At 52.0% G+C, this 18,142-nt stretch overlaps 1 protein-coding gene across 5 annotated transcripts in view; it reads right to left on the bottom strand.

Annotated features, from left to right (window-relative positions):
* The window catches only part of RIPOR2 (RHO family interacting cell polarization regulator 2), a 232,991-nt gene extending 218,165 nt beyond the window's left edge, over positions 1–14,826 (bottom strand). For 2 of the 5 annotated variants that reach the window (XM_047859368.1, XM_047859370.1), the window contains exon 1: positions 14,424–14,826. In XM_047859368.1, coding sequence (XP_047715324.1) covers positions 14,424–14,499 — 76 coding nt within the window. In that variant the 5' untranslated portion in view covers positions 14,500–14,826. The remainder of the gene's footprint in view (positions 1–14,423) is intronic. The other 3 variants (XM_047859367.1, XM_047859372.1, XM_047859371.1) reach the window with 3 other exon arrangements.
* Between the last annotated feature and the right edge of the window lie 3,316 nt (positions 14,827–18,142).

Below are 18,142 nucleotides of genomic sequence, written 5' to 3'. Positions count from 1 at the left end.
AACCCATTGAGTGAGAGAAGATATTTGCAAGGGACATATCTGATAAAGGGTTAGTGCCCAAAATATAAAAAGAACTTATACAACTCGACACCAGAAAAGCAAATAATCCAGTTAAAAAGTGGGCAGAAGGCATGAACAAACATTCTCCAAAGAAGACACAGAGATGGCCAACAGACACATGGAAAGATGCTCAACATCGCTCATCATCAGGGAAATGCAAGTCAAAACCACAATGAGCTACCACCTCACACCTGTCACAAGCGCTGAAATAAAAAAAAAAAACACAAGAAAGAGCAAGTGTTGGCGAGGATGTGGAGAAAAAGGAGCCCTCACGCACTGTTGGTGGGAATGCAAACTAGTGCAGTCACTGTGGTAAACAGTATGGAGGTTCCACCAAAAGTAAAAATAGAATTGCCATATGATCCAGTAATGGCGCCACTCAGTATTTACCCAAAGAATAGGAAAACAATAGCTCAAAAGGATATGTGCGCCCCTATGTTTCTTGCAGCATTATTTATAATAGCCAAATTAGGGAAGCAGCCCAAGTGTCCATCAATAGATGGATGGATCAAGAAGTGATATATACAAGAAATATTAGCCATAAAACAAAGAATGAAATCTTGCCATTTGCAACAACATGGAGGGATCTACAGAGCATAATGCTAAGTAAGACAAATCAGAGAAAGACAAATACCATGTGATCCCATTCGTATGTGGAGTTTAGGAAAGAAAACAAATGAACAAAGGAAAAAAAAAAAAAGAGAGAGACAAACCAAAAAAAAAAAAACAAAAAACCAGGCTCTTAACTATAGAGAGCACACTGATGGCTACCAGAAGGGAGGTGGGTGGGGGATGGGGGAAATAGGTGATGGGGATTAAGTACACTGATCATGATGAGCACCGAACAATGTATGGAATTGTCGAATCACTATATTGCACACCGGAAACTAATATAGCACTGTATGCTCACTATACTGGATTTACAATTTTTAAAAATGACAGGAACAGGTGAGGAAGTTCCTTCTGTCCCTCCACCCCTCCCCCAACCCCCCAGCAATGGTTGTGCCTTAAAACAAAGGAAACGTAAACAGTTTTTGTTTTAATTTAAACTGAATTTCTGAGGATAGCACTTTAAAAAAAAAAAACTCTTTTGAGAATATAATTGATCGAAATGAAAATGGGATGCTGGAATGGAGAAGACCATACAAATTAACTAAAGATAATGTGCTCAAGGCTTTAAAAAAAAAACCTATTTCCTGTGATGTGATGAATATGAATGTTCCAATGTGGCTTTGGAAACACTGTGGACTTTGGGGAGCAATCATTCTCCTCACTGAGTCCCTCTAGGGAGTTACTGTTCGGGGAGAGTCGGAAGCTGACCGTTCCTAGAGGGGAAGACTCTGGAAACTAATATAATACAAGGGCTTGAGTGGAAGAAAGGAATGTGTCGTAAGCTTCTTTACGACCCTAAGGGATGTTTTCTTTATGCTTTATTTAACCCTTGGTACCTCAAAGCAAATTGTAAGTACATTCGTGAACAAAAGAAAACTGAAAAAAAAAATTGTGTGAGATTAAAAGCTCCAGAGATTGTTGGATTTTGAATCACAGATGAGTCATTTTTGAAAGCATGGTGTTCAGAAAGACAGTTTTATACATGAAAAACGAAAGGCGAAAAGGCTCTAGATGCTACCCAGGAGGGTGTGGGATTAATCAGGGCTTTCGTGTGCAGAAGAGGGAAATTGCCTCCATTTGTCGTGTTTGGCTGATAGCGTGGGTTTGATTAGGTGTTGATATTAGTGTGCATTTTGCCACACGCACAAAGGAGAGCCGAGTTTTATTACGTGAGGCCTCGCGAATTCAGATTTATGCTCAACATTACGTAGGCTGAAGAGCATCTTTGTCTAACAGAGGAAACATGAGAGACCGAAGGGCAGAAGGAACAGATCAGTCTCCTAAAAACACTTTGGGAGGTCAGCACGTAAACAGTGGGGACACAAACCGTCATAAGTCCTTGTTCTTCCTCAAAAGTAAAGAGCCTGAGAATTTCTACACTTCAGTCCTCGTTAGCCTGTTTTGAGTTACCGTCTATTTTCTGTTTTCTGTACATTTTTAAAAGTGAACAAAAAATGGGGCGCCTGGGTGGCTCCGTCGGTGGAGCGTCCGACTTCGGCTCAGGTCATGATCTCTCGGTTCGTGGGTTCGAGCCCCACGTCGGGCTCTGTGCTGACAGCTCGGAGCCTGGATCCTGTTTCAGATTCTGTGTCTCCCTCTCTCTCTGCCCCTCCCCCACTCACTATCAATAAAATGTGTCTATCAAAAAAATGAATAAACGTTAAAAAAATTTTAAAAAGGGGGACAAAATGAATGTATACTTGCAAAAGAAACCGGCGGTATGGCTTTAGAACATGAATTCCCCTGCGATGTCTTTGAACCGGTGACCTTCGCGGTAGAGCGGAGGTCACAGTGGTCTTCAATGCAAGACTATGACAATTTTAAAGAGAGCAAATGGGGGGACATCGGGAGGTATATTAAACAAGAGGAAGCCCTTTAAGAGCTTCTTGATAAGTTATATGTATTTTTATAATACACTGTGTTTACCATAAAGAATAAAACTGTAAAGGTACGCCCTAATGCGGGTTGTATGGTTGTGCAAGCTGACGAAACATTTTCACACGCACCGTCGTCCCGAGCGCTCGGGACGCCAGCGAGGGGGGGATGCCGCCTGCCCGCTTGGCAGGTGAGCCCGCAGAGGCTGAAGCGCACAGTGTCACCGGGGGTGGGGGGGTGGGGAGCGGCTGGCCACCGCCGGGGATGGGGAGGAGCTCCTCGGGGAAGCCTGACCCGCCTCCCCAAGGTCAGAAGGGAAAGTGTGGGGGGCGACCTTGATGGGAGTGGTGGGTTACGGGTGCTGACGCCGCACGAGCCCTGCTCGGCACAGAACCGGAGGTGTGCGCGGCCCAGGGAGGGGGTCAGCGGTTTGGGGACGGCCTCTTACACACGGTGACCCATGAGCGGCTGGAGTTGGGAAGCCCCGGCGGGTCTGGAGGGAGGCATCCTCTGGCGAGCCCCAGGGGAGTCTGCGGCTCTGTGCTGGGAAGGAAAGGGGCCCCCGGAGTGGGCCACCACATCCTGGGGCCATGGGAGTTGCCCTCACCCGCCCTATTCCTCCCTTCGGCTCAGCCTCTGCACAGATGTGGGGAAACACAGTGTCCGAAGCCACCAGCGGGATGGCAACCGACTGAACAAGCAGGGAGAGGCGACTTTCAGGGGTCAACGGATAGCCAAGCAGGACTGGCACCCTGGAGGAGGCAGCCCTGGTCGCGGAGGGTGCACGGAGCCGGCCTGACTTCTCCCAGTTCTGGAGGGGACGCAGGGGTGCCGGGTGGTCCGGTTGCGGTCTCAGTGGTCCCCACCACCCTTGTCTGGCATAGAAAAGAAACGGGGACTCAGGGAAGATGTTCCATCACGATTCGAACATTCTGTTAGTGCTTTCCTTGTATCTCTCAGATTCCCGAGCCTTTGACACAGCTCTGGAGACGCGGTTCGCAGGGGATACCGCACATCCCTTCCTCTGTGGTCAGACAGTGGGGTTCCGGAGTCGGCCTCTGGGGGACACCCGCAGCTGCGTGCACTTCATCTGGGCCCAGACCTTGAGACGTGGGGAGACACGGTAAGGCGAATTTCCGAAACAGGCAGAAACGGGGCCGGACTGAGCGGTCAGTGAAAGAGTGACTCACGCAGCAGCTGGCATGGCGCCTGGCGCGGGTCCCTTCCGGAGGAGGGAGCGGTGTCCCCTCGTGTTCCCTTCTCTCTGAGCCTTCGTGCCCACGTGAGCGAAAGGGCGTAATACAGATCTTTCTAACTGACAGGGCAGCTGGGAGTCCGCGGCGGGAGGATGCAGGGGGAAGCGCCTGGACCCACAGAAGTGTGAGATTTGAGTCATTGCCACGAGGTTGACACACTGGGACCCGTCGCCTGGGCCACGCCAGCGTCAGGAGGCTGCGGACAGCAGTGGGTTTGGTCTGGTGTGGGAGGAGGCCAGGCGAGGCGCTGAGAGCTGGGCTGTGTCCCAGGCCGAGGGGGCAAACGCCGGAGGCACTGGGGTGACCCGAGGCGCAGGGCACTGGAAGGGAGCACTGAGAAAAGCCGGTGCCCAAGAGCCTCAGGGCGGGAAAGGATGGCTGGACGCCGACAGGCTACGTGCTCTGAGCGGCTTCTCGCAGATGACCCAAGGGGAGACCTGGAAACGAGTCCCGCGGCCGTGGTGGGGACGTCGTGGGCCCCCACATCACAGATGACACGGGAATGCCGCTGAAGGCGAAGAGAATCTGGAGTCTCACCTGAGGACTGGGTTTCTCATCTTACAAAACCAAGCAGCTTTGTTTGAACTGTGAGGTTAAATTCAGCTTTGATTCAATGTGATTTAACTTCTATTTAGAAGGAAATCGAGTTGTTGTCCTTTGGGGGAATTATATCTATGTCTGGGCTAGTCTTTTAAAAGCTGAATTAGGGGCGCCTGGGTGGCTCAGTCTGTTAACTGTCCAACTCCACCTCAGGTCATGATCTTACGGTTCATGGGTTCAAGCCCCGCGTCGGCTCTGTGCTGACAGCTCGGAGCCTGGAGCCTGCTTCCGATTCTGTGTCTCCCTCTCTCTCTGCCCCTTCCCCACTCCCACTCTGTCTCTCTCTCTCTTTCAAAAATAAACAAACATTAAAAAAAAATAAAAGCTGGATGAAAAGCTGAAAGCTAACCTACACGATTTCCTTGAGAACTCAAGACATTCCTTCACTCTTTTCCTTCTGGGCCCAGGATTTATTTGCTCTTGATGCAAAACACAACATTTTAACTCAAATTAGGGAGAAAAAATGGAGAGGGGTAACAGGGCAGCCAGAAAGCTCCTGGACCCCAATAGGACTCCTGGGGTCCCTGTAATTGTCTCTTACTCTCTGGGGCCAGGACAGCCGTGCCCCGGCCTCTGCTCCCCAATGTCGGTCTGATTCTGGGTCTCACGCTGGGCAAAGCGATATACAGCTTCTACAGCCACATACAGTGTCATAGAAAAAAGAGTGTAGTGTTGACAACTTGTGTGACACATTCTGAACTGTAATCATTTCCCACTGATTGAATACAGTACCCGAGAAGGTCCCACTGATGTTCCCAGAGTGTAGACGAGGCGTCGTGGGACTCCAGAGGGGTTCATTGTCCCTGTTTGCTTGGAGCTTCCCCTGAGAGGGGAACAGGTATATGAAGACCATTGAGATCTTGGGTGTTGTCCACACTGATGTCTACCCATGTAGACCATGTAGCCCTTGGGGACTGTCTACCTATGTGTTTTAAAGTTTATTTATTCATTCTTAGAGAGAGAGTGTATGTGTGTGCAGGGAGGGGCAGAGAGAGAGGAGGGAGAGAGAATCCCAAGAAGCCTCCATGCCGTGCCGTTAGCACAAAGCCGGATGCCGGGCTTACACCCGTGAACCACGAGATCATGACCTGAGCTGAAATCAAGAGTCAGACACTTAACCGACGGAGCCACCCAGGCACCCGTGCCCATGCTTTTTGCCTAGAGACCTTGTCACCTGCAAATGATCCTACCCTATACAAATACGCCCAATAATGGGATACTACTCTGTAATGAAGGACAAACATTCACGCAACAACACGGGGGAACCTCAAACCTGTTAAGCTAAGTGAAAGAAGCCAGACTGAAAAGACTACAGACTGGAGGAGTCCATTTATAATCTATTCTGGAAAAGGCAAAACCATAAGGCAGGAGGCAGATCGCCGGCTGACAAGGTCTAGGGAGGGGCTTGACAACAAAGGAGCGGGAGGGAAGGTTGGGGGGGTGGAACGTCTAGAGCTTGCTTGTTGAGGTGGCTGTACAGCCCCAGATGTTGTCAACACTGATGGGACCATATACCAAGAAGTAAAAGTGCTCTCTATAAAAAGACTCTCTGCAAATTATACCTCCATGGATTTGACCAAAAAGAAATGTTTTTAAAGAACCGTTGACCAAGAATGGGTGACACAGATGTTGAAGTGAAGAGCCAGTCATGAAAAAAGTAAGATGCATGGATTGATTTGTAGGGGAAAGGATGGACGGCTAGATAGGAGATAAAGCAAGTCCAGCGAAGCTCAGTGGCAGAATCCAGGGGGTGGGTAGTTGTGTAGATGCTCCCACTACAATTCTTTCAACTTTTCCGTATGTGAAAATTGTTGCCAATGAAACCTTGGCACACATTTAAAGAACACATCTAACACATTTCCTTCATGATTCTTACCATTTAGAGGGGTGCTTGCAAGCCCCCAAAATCCCTTCCATGCCACGGCCTCTGATGGGCTCAAAAGAGCATATTTTCTGATCCTTTGAAGCCATGCTGATAGAAGTAAAGCTTCCCCTTGTCCAGAGGGGGAGTCTCTCGAGGTTCTTTGCAGGCTCCTTTACATGTGTTTACTTGTTTTCCTTTCACACAACGTTAGCAAGTGAATCCTCTAGGCTTTGTGTCACTTGCTCGGAAATTGAAGGATTGGATTAATTTGACTCTATGGATAACAAGTCCTCGGGGAAAGAAACGTTGGGCTGCAGAAATTCAGAGTCAGCAAATATCCCAGACCCTGTTTTTTCAGGATCTTGCCCGGCTGTGCAGGGCACGGGCTCCAGCCCTAGATGCCTCTCTCCATTTTGGGACGGGGACAAGTGTCAAACCACCCACTCACAGGCACGAGAACACCTCTGGTGCCTTGGAAACCGGGCACCACGGGACCAGCCCGCAAGGGGACAGGGAATGGTCTTGTTTCCCAGTCGGCATTCATTTTGGCAGGGGGTTGCAAAGATTCACTCTTCCGGGAGCATGTGGGGACTAGTTCCACCTACATTACCATGTGGGGACAGTGGGGGCAGTGTGGCAAAGCTACAGAGTCCCAGACTCCAGGTGAGGTGAATAGTTAAGTGCACGCTCCAGTCCACATCCAATACAATCCCTCTTTACAATTATGGTCTTTGTGTGTGTGCGCGCGTGTGTGTGTATTTGAGTGAATCAGATTAGATATACTCAAACTGCCCGAACCCTGCAAACCTTCGTGTGCGTTTATTTGGCCGTATGAACCCCGTCTAAAGAAATGCAAGGCTGCTGATGGACACAGAAAGGTATTCAAGTTAGGTGGCTACACGAGACGAGCAAGTTGCAGAACAGATCCGAGAAAACAATACGTTTAGTATGTTTTAGTCCAAGAAATGAGAACACTATGCTGTATGGTCGTGGGCTGGGGGCGGGTTCTAGATGACTTCCCCCCTCTCCCTTATGTGTTTGTACATTGCTTGATTCTTGCACCACAGAGACGTGATGGTTTTGTATCAGCTCAAAACGGAATGAAGATGTTTGTTTTCTAGCGTTACTGCCCAAGCTCGTGGTCTTCACAGCCTTGACAACTGGCGTGTGTGTACATGTGCACACACGCACACACGCACACACATTCATATGGACTTAAACAATTTCCGATCTTGCTGTTTCGGAGGAAAACCCGACACGCACAAAGTGGGTGATGTTTGGCTCACATATTTCAAGATGGTTTTCGTCTCCTGGAACCCTCCTCCCCCTGCCCCCACCCCCAACTTAATACACTAGCTTCACATTACCCAGAAAATGTGCTCTTTTGCTAATTTTCTGCTTTTAAGCAGAGACCAAGTTGTTATTCTAGTGAGTAACTTTTGGGCTCTTTTTATCTGTCTACAAACAACCGATCTGAGAATAAAAGGCTTTGGGATCTGTCACCAAGCCCTGAGTTCTCTAATCCCTCTGCAAGTTTCTGCCTTTCTTTCTTTCTTTCTTTCGTTCTTTCTTTCCTTTTTCTTTCTTTCTTTCTTTCAAATTTGTGTTCATTGTAGTAGTGTTTCTTCTTCCTCTCCTTCCCTTTTCCCTCCACACCCTCTCTTTTGTCCGCCCTTGGCTGGACACAGCTAAAATATCTGTCCAGATCAATGTACATACAAAGAGAGCACTTTTTCAACCAACAGAACCCCCTTGAATTATTCAAAGTGTCTCCCTTTCTCGGGTTTCCTGTCCTGTTTTTCCTTGACAGTAGGAGCTGGAATGGGGCACTTGGCAATGGCACTCCCAGACTCAGTCATTAAGGCAGAAGAAGGGTGAGCCTTCTAGAGAAGCAATTACTCTTCTGGACCATGAGAAAATAGGTAACGCCATGTTTGAAGGTGTATAAAGAACTCTTACATCAGTAGGAATGCGAGGGTCCCTAAACAAGATACAGCTGAATCCTCTGGAACTGGCAGGACTGTGGGGTAAACAAGATGTGGGACTGGGGGGAGACTCAGGCCTGGGGGGGGAGCAGGGTGGGGGGGCAGCCTGCCTGTTGTCTGAGCTGAGGCTGTTAATGGACAATTTTAGCAGGTGGATAAAATGGAGCCTAGAAGAATGTGTAACTTAGGGATTGTAGGGAATGTTCTAAAAGGCATCTTGCCCCCTCATTTACCGGCTCCCAAATCTTTAAGCTTACGGCTTTACAGCAAACAGACACCACCACAGGGATTCTCGGGTGGGGAGATGGACCAGAGAGGCCCGGCCCGCGGCGGTAGCAATGCCGGAAGGAACAGACACTCAGGGCGATTCCGATGGCATCAGGGCAGCAGCCTGGTGGGTACGAGGCAGCAACGTGGCTTGTGCTCCTCTGGGATGTTCGAGTGTCTGCGCGCTGAGAAGCCAGCTCGAGGCATCCCCAGGCCAGACTCCCAGGGGAGGGGCGCAGGGAAACGTGAGAGTGTCCAGGCCCGGCCCGGCCAGCAAGCAGGGAGCCAGTGCCGAAAGCCGATAGTAAGCGGGCCTGCTCTGTAAGCCGACGCTGGCTCTCGGGCAGGCAGGGGCCATCTGCGCAGTGGTGGCCCCGTGGGGACAGAGGCCGCCGGGAAAGGCTCCCCGCGCACCTTCCGTAGGCCTCTCTGGCTCCCTGGGACCTGCCCGGAGCCTTGGCCCTCGGCCTGAACTCCATTGGAGCCACCTGTTATTTAGAAGAGACTCCGAGAGCTTTCTAGGGACCAGAGTGCTCCCCAAAGCCACGCGGGGTGAGGAGGAACCGCAAGGTGTTCTTACCTCCTTGTGCGGAACTGCACGTCCAGGACAGCCACGGACGGGAGAGCCCTCCTTTGAAATCTCGCCCGCGCTCCCAGACACGGTCCAGAAGTCTCCCCGCTGCCCGCAGGCCCCCAGCCGCCCCGTCACAAAGAAGAACGCCACCCACTGAGCCAGGAGAACGGGCAGAGGAGCAGACCCGACAGCCGAGTCACGTTACCCCTGGGAAGGAAGTCGCCAGTGGTATCTCTGAGCAGCATCCCTAATCTCAACCGTGTATCAGCTTTGTCACTGCTGTCTTCCCAGGGACCCAGGGAGCTGTCACTGGGGTCCGCGAGGGTGCCATTCTGCGGCCTTGTCCATCAAAGTTCCACCGGACGGAGAGGCAAAGCCTCTGTGGGACACGACAAGACATCCTCGGGCTGTGTCATCTGGATGTTTTTACTGGTACGGACAACGGCCTGGGGATCCACCGTTGGGGAAAACACCGGGTTTTCCAGAAGAAAGGAGTTGTCGCACCCCCAGAGGCCAGAGTGGTTTTCCTGGGCGCGGCTGGACCCTCCCACCTGCGGTGCTGCCCAGGGCTGGACGTGCGGGAGGGTGACGTCAAGGCTCAGGAAGAAGGGCCACCTTCCCCAATGCGGCATTTACCCTCCAACCGCCCAAAAGCACTGGTGGCCCTGCTGCACTGTCCCCCACGTCACTGTCACCACTTGTGTCCTCTCAGATGCCAGCAGCCACCACGGCCATGTACCAGGCACGGTGCAAGGAGGGGACACAAGTCATGTCTTTTAACCTCCCCAGTAGCACCGCGAGGCTGGTGTCATCGTAACAGCCATGTTACGGTCAAGGAGGCGGGCACCAGGGAGGTACAGGGACCCCCCCACAGGCCAGTAGCTAAGGAGTCTCCCTGCTGTCAGAGCGTTACCCTTGCCAGGTGTCCCGTCCCTCAGTGTCCCCTAACTGTGGCAGAGTAAAGGAAAGGCAGGCTCACGGCCAGCCCAGACGCTGCTGTCCTCGTTCAGAAAGTCCAGGCGTCCATTGAGCTATTGGTCACACCCCTCTTTACCTGGGGGTCTCAGGTAGGCAGCCTGGCAGGGTTTCCGGGGTGTCAGAAGAGCCCCTCTTCAGCCTGCCCACCATCGTGGATTTGGGCCTGTCTCTGGTGGCCCCTCGTAAAATGCAAATATCCCAGGGGCACCTGGGCGACTCAGTCGGGTGGGTTTCTGACTTTGGCTCAGGTCACGATCTCGCGGTTCGTGGGTTTGAGCCCAGAGTCAGGCTCCGTGCTGACAGCTCAGAGCCCGGAGCCTGCTTCGGATTCTGTGCCTCCCACTCTCTCTGCCCCTCCCCAGCTTGTGCTCGGTCTCAAAAATGAATAAACATTAAAAAAAATTTTTTTAGGGGCGTCTGGGTGGCTCAGTCGGTTGAGCGTCTGACCTCGGCTCAGGTCACGATCTCGCGGTCCGTGAGTTCGAGCCCCGCGTCGGGCTCTGGGCGGACGGCTCGGAGCCTGGAGCCTGTTTCCGATTCTGTGTCTCCCTCTCTCTCTGCCCCTCCCCCGTTCATGCTCTGTCTCTCTCTGTCCCCAAAATAAATTTAAAAAATTTAAAAAAAAAATGGGGCGCCTGGGTGGCGCAGTCGGTGAAGCGTCCGACTTCAGCCAGGTCACGATCTCGCGGTCGGTGAGTTCACGATCTCGCGAGATCTCGAGTGATCTCGCGTGAGTTCGAGCCCCCCGTCGGCTCTGGGCTGACGGCTCGGAGCCTGGAGCCTGCTTCCGATTCTGTGTCTCCCTCTCTCTCTCTGCCCCTCCCCCGTTCATGCTCTGTCTCTCTCTGTCCCCAAAATAAATAAAATTGAAAAAAAATAAAATACTTTGGCAGGAAGTAGATAAAGCGAATATGGCAACATGGTAACGGTTGTGAAGTTTAGGTGATGGGTGTATGAGATTCGTTGTATTATTTCCTCTACTTCTCTGTCTAGTTGAAAATTTTCACAAGAAGAAAGCTCAAGGAAAAACAAAGCTTTCCAGTAGCTCAGAATCCATGTTCCACCACAAGGATGACAGGCTCTGTGGTAAGCATAATTCTAAGATGGCCCCCGACTCCTGACCCTGGTACACATGCTCTGTGTGATTCCCTGATCTCCAGTGTGGGAAACACCTGGAATATGATGAAATTTTACTTCCATGATTAGGTTATATGGGCAAAGAAGGATTTTACAGATGTAACTAAGATCCCTGATCCCTGATTTTGAACTAATCAAAAGGAGATTGTCCTGGGTGGGCCTGGCCTAATCAGGAGAACTCTTTGCAGGAGAGATTACAAGCAGTACCAGATACTCTCTAGTTGACCTTAAGAAAACAGAACTTCCATGGTGGAGAGAGGGTCCAGTGGGTAGCCTTTTCTTGCTGAGGGCCTCAGTCCTACCACAAGGAACTAAATTCTGCCAACAACCGTTGAGTTTGGAAGGAGACTCTGAGCCTCAGAGGGTTCAGCAGTTATGGCTGACACACCGACCACAGCATTGGCTGACCCTGAGCAGACCCAGCTGATTCATGCCTAGTCTCCTGACCGATGGAAACCGTGAGGTAATAAATGCGTATTGTTTGAAGACAATAAGCTTGTGGTAACTAGCTACAAAGCAACAGAATACAAATACAGCTTTTTGCTGTTGAGGCAGATCTAATTGATGAGAAATAGTACTGGGTTGGAAAGGATTCCAAGACTGGGCCTGGCTTCCCTGGGTGAGGAGAATGGTGGTCGATTAGCAATGCCTGCATGGGCACAGGGGTGCAGAGTTGATTAGCAACGCCTGCATGGGCACGGGGGTGCAGAGTTGATTAGCAACGCCTGCATGGGCACAGAGGTGCAGAGTTGATTAGCAACGCCTGCATGGGCACAGGGGTGCAGAGTTGATTAGCAACGCCTGCATGGGCACAGGGGTGCAGAGTTGATTAGCAACGCCTGCATGGGCACAGGGGTGCAGAGTTGATTACCAATGCCTGCATGGGCACAGGGGGTGCAGAGTTGATTAGCAACGCCTGCATGGGAACGGGGGTGCAGAGTTGATTAGCAACGCCTGCATGGGCACAGGGGGTGCAGAGTTGATTACCAATGCCTGCATGGGCACAGGGGTGCAGAGTTGATTAGCAACGCCTGCATGGGCACAGGGGTGCAGAGTTGATTAGCAATGCCTGCATGGGCACAGAAGTGCACAGTGGTGGCGTGTGTATCTCCTATTGCCATTCAAGGTCCCTTTGTGAATTTTGGGGGAAAGGTTATTAACTTATTTTTTCTCAGTAACAGAATCACCCCGAGGGTTACTCTTGGGTCTCTGAGTCAGAGGGGATGCTGACCTGTGAGAAAAGCCTCAGAGAAAGGGGACAGAAAAAGTTATCAAAGAGAGTTTAGCAACTGCAAAACAATGTCTAGGGCCAGCCTTGTAGGCTGGTGTTTGCAGTGAGAAACTTCTCCATTGTTCTCGCTTCAGCGTCCTCACTCTTTTCCCCTTTCCACGGCCTCTACTCCTCGGCCGTCAAACACGCACAGGTGTTCCATGAGTTGGCAAAGTCAACCCCAGGCAAAGTCACTTGATCCGCTGCTGATTCTGACTCACGCTGACTCTAACACGGCGGGCCTCTTGACCACTCTGGAGGAATGTCAGAAACCCACCCCCCACCTTCCTCAGACGCTTATGCCAAAGAGGTCAGGACCAGCCTGCTTAATGTCAAACCTGGATTAAGCATTTGTTAACACCTCATTGTTTCGTATTAAAACCATGCAGAAACCTTCTCCCAAAGTCCAGGTGTTAGTCCCATAATTTAAGTACGATCGCTGTCACGAAACCGGTCCTTCTCCCAAGTTCTTGCCTGTGGAGGGAAGGCTGCCCCACCCCCACCCCATCGGTATGCAACAACACAGATCATACTCGACCCTTTCTCAGCGACACGCCCCACACCGGAGGTCTTGTCCGAAATCGGCGGGACCACAGCTCTTCTCCCCACGGACACAGAACGAAGGCTCGCAAAAGCCAGAGTCCGAACTTGAGAGGTTCAGGTGAAAGAAACAGATAAGAAAATTGCTAACGGCTGTTCCATTATATTAAAGATTCTGCTGCGTGCAGTTTCTTGCACGTGGGGTGCTATTTGAAACCCAAGCAGCCCAGCTGGGCCCCCCACGCTAACACATCGTCACCGTTTGCTATTTATCCTCCCAAACCCCTCATTCCTCTTAATTCAACCGTCTTCACCGGGGGCTTCTAACACGTCAGAAAGTCTCGCCAACATCTAATGAGGCTGAAACAGCACCGTGTGATGGGCCTTTAGCGAGAGCAACACCCAGCCCTTAAACCAGGGCCCGGGGGTCCACAGTGGTCACACTCTGTGTCACGGCCTACCGTCCGCTGGTGAGTATTTAAAGAGTTAACTGCTCGTGTTTAGACTTGAGGGCCTGGACTGAGAAACTAGCATGTTTTTGTTTTCTGGAAAAGTCAGGAAACCTGGCCACGTGGGCCTCCGTTCCTCATGAAAACAACGTGACGACAATATGGTGCCCTCTTCTGGGGGGCACACGCGTTCCCCATTTACCACGGTCTCTACCGCTCCCTGTTGCCTCTTCAGGCCGAGGCCGGAAGTCACTGACGCTCGTCATCATGGCTTTACTGTTGTTTTTCTCATGACAAAGACGAGAGCTGTGAAAACAGCCCTTGACCCACTCACGTACCTCAGCAGCCTAGCCCCTCGATTTGAACTTGCTGACACGTGGGGTTACATGACCCTCCCCGGCAAGAGACCCACACCAGTATGGTACTTATTGGGGGGTGATGGTCCCGGCATATATTAGGAACGCTCTTTCGTTCTCAGATTACTTCAACACTGAACTCTCCCTTTTGGTTAGCGTTTCTGTCAACTCAAGGGGAACCTCAGTGAGAGTCTGATAATTTAGGAAACACACGACTGGTCCTTTAACGGAAACGTGACTCACCCGAGTCTCACCCGCTCTAGCTACCTGCCCGTTTGATCGGACATCTGGCGCCTGGCCCCCCTGTAGTAAACGAAAGTTCCAATTCACACAACCCCTTGACTGGTGTCAATACTCATTTGTAGTTTCCATCTAGATGCAGAAATAAAGAGAGAGGCCCTCTCTCACCTGCTACTTGAAACAAGGCATATTTTGTTACCTCTAATTAGGAGGCAGCTACAGGAAGGAAGGGGGAAGGAGGGGAGGAGGAGGACTAAGGTCTTGGCGAGAGGGTGCCCTGGACGAGGAGGGGGCAGGGAGGGGTGCGGAGGGGAGGCCAGCACGGAGGAGGGGCGCAGGCCACACCCTTGGGACACTCACGGTTGAGCTGCCTTCTCCGGATCCTGTCCCTCCATGGCCTGCTTCTGACCCAGTGTAATCGTGAAGGTAGCACCATGGTCCCGGCCTGAGTCTTCTACAACCTTCTCATGGCAGGGAGCAAAAGGGCGCCGGGGGATACGGAAGCCAAGTCCACTTGTATCAAAGAAAAAAAAAAAAGCACCCCAAACACAAACCGTCTTCTCCTTTTTGGATCTGAGGCTTCCGTTGACTTCTTTATCTTCTAACTTGCTTTTTCCTTTCCTTCCCTTCGCTCCCCGCTGGCCCGAAGGCGGCTGCCGGGCCGCGGGGCCGAGCCTCTCCCGGCCTCCTGTGCCATGTTTTATGCATGAAGATGATGGGGCGGTAATTTATTCTAGAGGAGCTCCTGTGTCCGCCCCGCGTCACAGCAGCCCGGCGCTGGCTGGGGGAGGGCAGGTGGCGGGTCGGCGGGAAGGACGGGCTCCCGCTCTGCAGGCAGGATCGCGGAGCTGGGGGGCCGGGGCCCTCACACCTTGGGGCACTTGATTTATTTACTGTTGGGTCTCTGGGTCTCACCAGGCACAGGGCGGTGAACAGCACATAGTTGGTGAATGGACGCACGGTCCCGTGATAACCGACGTGAGGACTTCTTTGTGCCCCCAGGAGCCCTTTGCTCCAGTTAAGCTGCTGGCTCCCTGCCTGCTCGAACCTTCCCGCCCGTGTCTCTCCCTGTATTCCCCGCCCCCCCGCCCCCCCCCCCCCACTGGAAATCTTGTTTTCCTGTGAAGCATTCCTGAACCCACATTGACGGGGCCAGCCCCCGTGCACCTGTGCCCCTCACGGTCCTCTGGCCCGTGGCCAGACGGCCCTCGTCCGGTAGAGCTCTTCTCTGCTCGCCGGTTTGTTTTAACGCGCGTGTCCCAAAGGGAGGCAGCTTCTCGGTAGCAGGAAGTATATAGTCCTTTCGCCGAGCTGCCGCGTGCCGCGGTGCGCATGGGAAACTGGTGGCATGAAGGAGTGGCCGGGACAGTCGGCCTCCCCGATCTCCGTAGCCCCTCCTCAGACCACCCTGAATGAAGACACAGTGTAAGTAAATACACCGTGTGGGTGATAAAAACGCAGCCTCACGCGGGGCCCGCAGGTGCGGCCCCTCCAAGCAGATGGCTTTCTGGAACCGCCCTCACGCAGACGTGGCAGAGCCTCGCCCGGGAGGGAAGCTCTCCCTGATTGCCCTTCCGGACGCCCTGTCACATTGCCGCACACAGCCTACCGTCAGTGGTCAAGGCCTTAGGAACAGCCTTGCCGTGAGGCCGGGATCGGGAAAAGTGACACTCAGGTGCCCGGACTGAGCCCAAGAGAATCCACCAGCTGGCTGAAGGCAGGGTCCCTGGCGTCTCTTCGGTGTCTCTCGCGGGGCCACAAGCGGGGGGGGACGGGTGACTGCGGAGAGATCGGAGTCGGGAGGGCTGGAGCGGCCCCCAGCCAGAGCTGTGGCGTGGGCACGGCTTCCTCCCAGAAGGGGAATGACCCACAGACCTCCCCAGGGTTGTAGAGACGCAGTGAGATAAAGTAACTCTAGGGGTCCGCACATTGGACCGCTCCCCGGGAGCTCAGTGGCTCTGGGCCCGGCAGGGCATAGAGTACCTTCCGAAACGTCTGGGTGCGAACTTTGGTAGCCCGCTGGCTAGCTTCGTGCCTTGAACATCACTGTGCCTCAGTTTCTACATCTGTAAAGTGGGGAGAAGAATGACAGCCGCTGCCTTCGGGTTATGCTGACGCCATGAGTCGATGCACGCAAAGGACTTAGATTGTGCTCAGCATAAAAGCATTGCTCCTGGTTGTCAGCGGCTACTGTTAATTAGCCGTGTGATTTCACAAAAGGGGGCAAATGCCCTGGGCCTTTGTTTCCTCGGCTGCAAAATGGGGCGGGGGGGGGGGCAGGAGCTGGGGTATATTATGTCAAGAATCTGGAGTATTAGTTTCCTATTGCTGCTTTAATTTATCACCACAAATTTAAAAGGACACCAATATCTTACAGGTGGGGAGGTCCAAGTCTGGAGTGGGTCTCGCCAGGCGGATCGCAGGGCTGGGTTCCTCCCGGAGGCCCTAGGGGGACGATCTGTTCCTTGATTCCAGGGGCCTCTGGGGGCGGCTGGTTGTCCTCGAATCTACATCCAGGGGTCTCTGTGAGCCTGGGGGACCACCACCCCAGGGCCCTTTACACCAAACATAGTGACTTGGTTAACGAGGGTCGGGGTGGCTTGGCTGGTCTACACAATCACCGCTGGGCCCTGGTGGGTCTGTATCTCGAGCTTCGTTTTCCAAAGCAGGGTGGAGAACAAGATTTGCACAAAAATCTATGTCAGGCAGCCACTGAGAAGGTTTTATTGGCTGTTGCAAGGGGACACAATCCCCTAGAATGACGAACGCAGGACGAGAAAACCAGGAAGCCTAGGAACGGACGTTCTCACAGTCTTGTCTGCCCTTGACCTCCACGATCATTCGCTGCAACGCGTCTCTGCTCTTCCTGCCACTAACGGTAAATCAGATCAGGTGGCCGCCAACCAGGCAAATGAGAGAGGAGAGGAAGCTCCAGAGAGGATGCTCCCTTCCGCCATCTTGGTTCACCATTGGCTCTTCAAAGTCTGTGCCCGCAATGAACTTGAACCTACAGTATGTGATACAAAATGAAGCACTTTTTTTTTTTTCTTTCTTTTTTTTTTTTTGCAGTCGGTATCAGATCTTCTTTCCTCCTCCTGAGGCCACACATTTCCTCAGGCCTGTGCTGCCTGAGTCACTGCTTTTCTGATGCACATAATTTACAACAGGAGATGAGGGAGAACAGCGGGCCAGGGGGGCGGAAAGTACAGTTAGGTCTAAAATGAGAGGCAGTTGAAAAGTTTGCATTTCCTCTTCTCTTGTGCATTGAAATACAAATCATACCAGTTGATTCCTGATAATCACGGAGAGACTGGTGGGAGGGGGGGCGGAGCCAGAAGCAGAGGACTTTCCATCATTCTTGCCAGTTCTTTCCAGTCACGTTGGCCGTGCTGTGGGCCCACGGCTCATACCGAATGGTTCCCCTTTCTGACTCCTCAAGCTTTCCCTTTTCTTTCACTGAGCACACACTTGTAAACGGTGGGAATAAGTGTCTGTGGAGAGTGTCACCCTCCCAGGGGACATTCTCCTTTGCGCTACGGGTCGAATCTCAATTTCTGACTCTCCTCTAGGCTCGTGCTGCTATTAAACTTTCATCAATTGCAGGATTTCATGGCCAAACAGATTCTGCCAGGAGCAATGTGTTTAAAAGAACATGAAAAAAAAAAGGGGGGGCATAATTACGAGATCCTTTCTTCATTCTCCCTTCGACTCATTTTCAATAGGTGGAGACTGGATGCTAGGTTCAGGAGAAAGCCCACCAGCGGGTTTATTTCTGCTTTAAAACAGTCCTGGGGGGAAACAGACTTTCAAGGCCTCAGTGGAGAATGGAAACCACTGAGCTAAGGCACATAGTGCTACTTTTAAAGCCAACCACTAAGGAAAACTTGGTATTATTTTTAAATAAAAGCTTATCAAACACCAGGAGGAAAGAACAGCACAGCACGGTATTTATTTCTCTCCTGCCACAAACACACATTAAAAAGGACATAGGGCTCAGCTTATTCCCTGGAACCGGGAAGGGAGCGGGAGCCAGGTCCTGGCTGTGGCTTTCTGGCTGGCTATCAACCCACACTGATGGA

This window comes from Prionailurus viverrinus, chromosome B2, assembly GCF_022837055.1.
Source record: "Prionailurus viverrinus isolate Anna chromosome B2, UM_Priviv_1.0, whole genome shotgun sequence".
Lineage (NCBI taxonomy): Eukaryota > Metazoa > Chordata > Mammalia > Carnivora > Felidae > Prionailurus > Prionailurus viverrinus.
The sequence above is the reverse complement of the archived record's forward strand: the minus strand, read 5'-3'. Positions and strand labels throughout refer to the sequence as shown.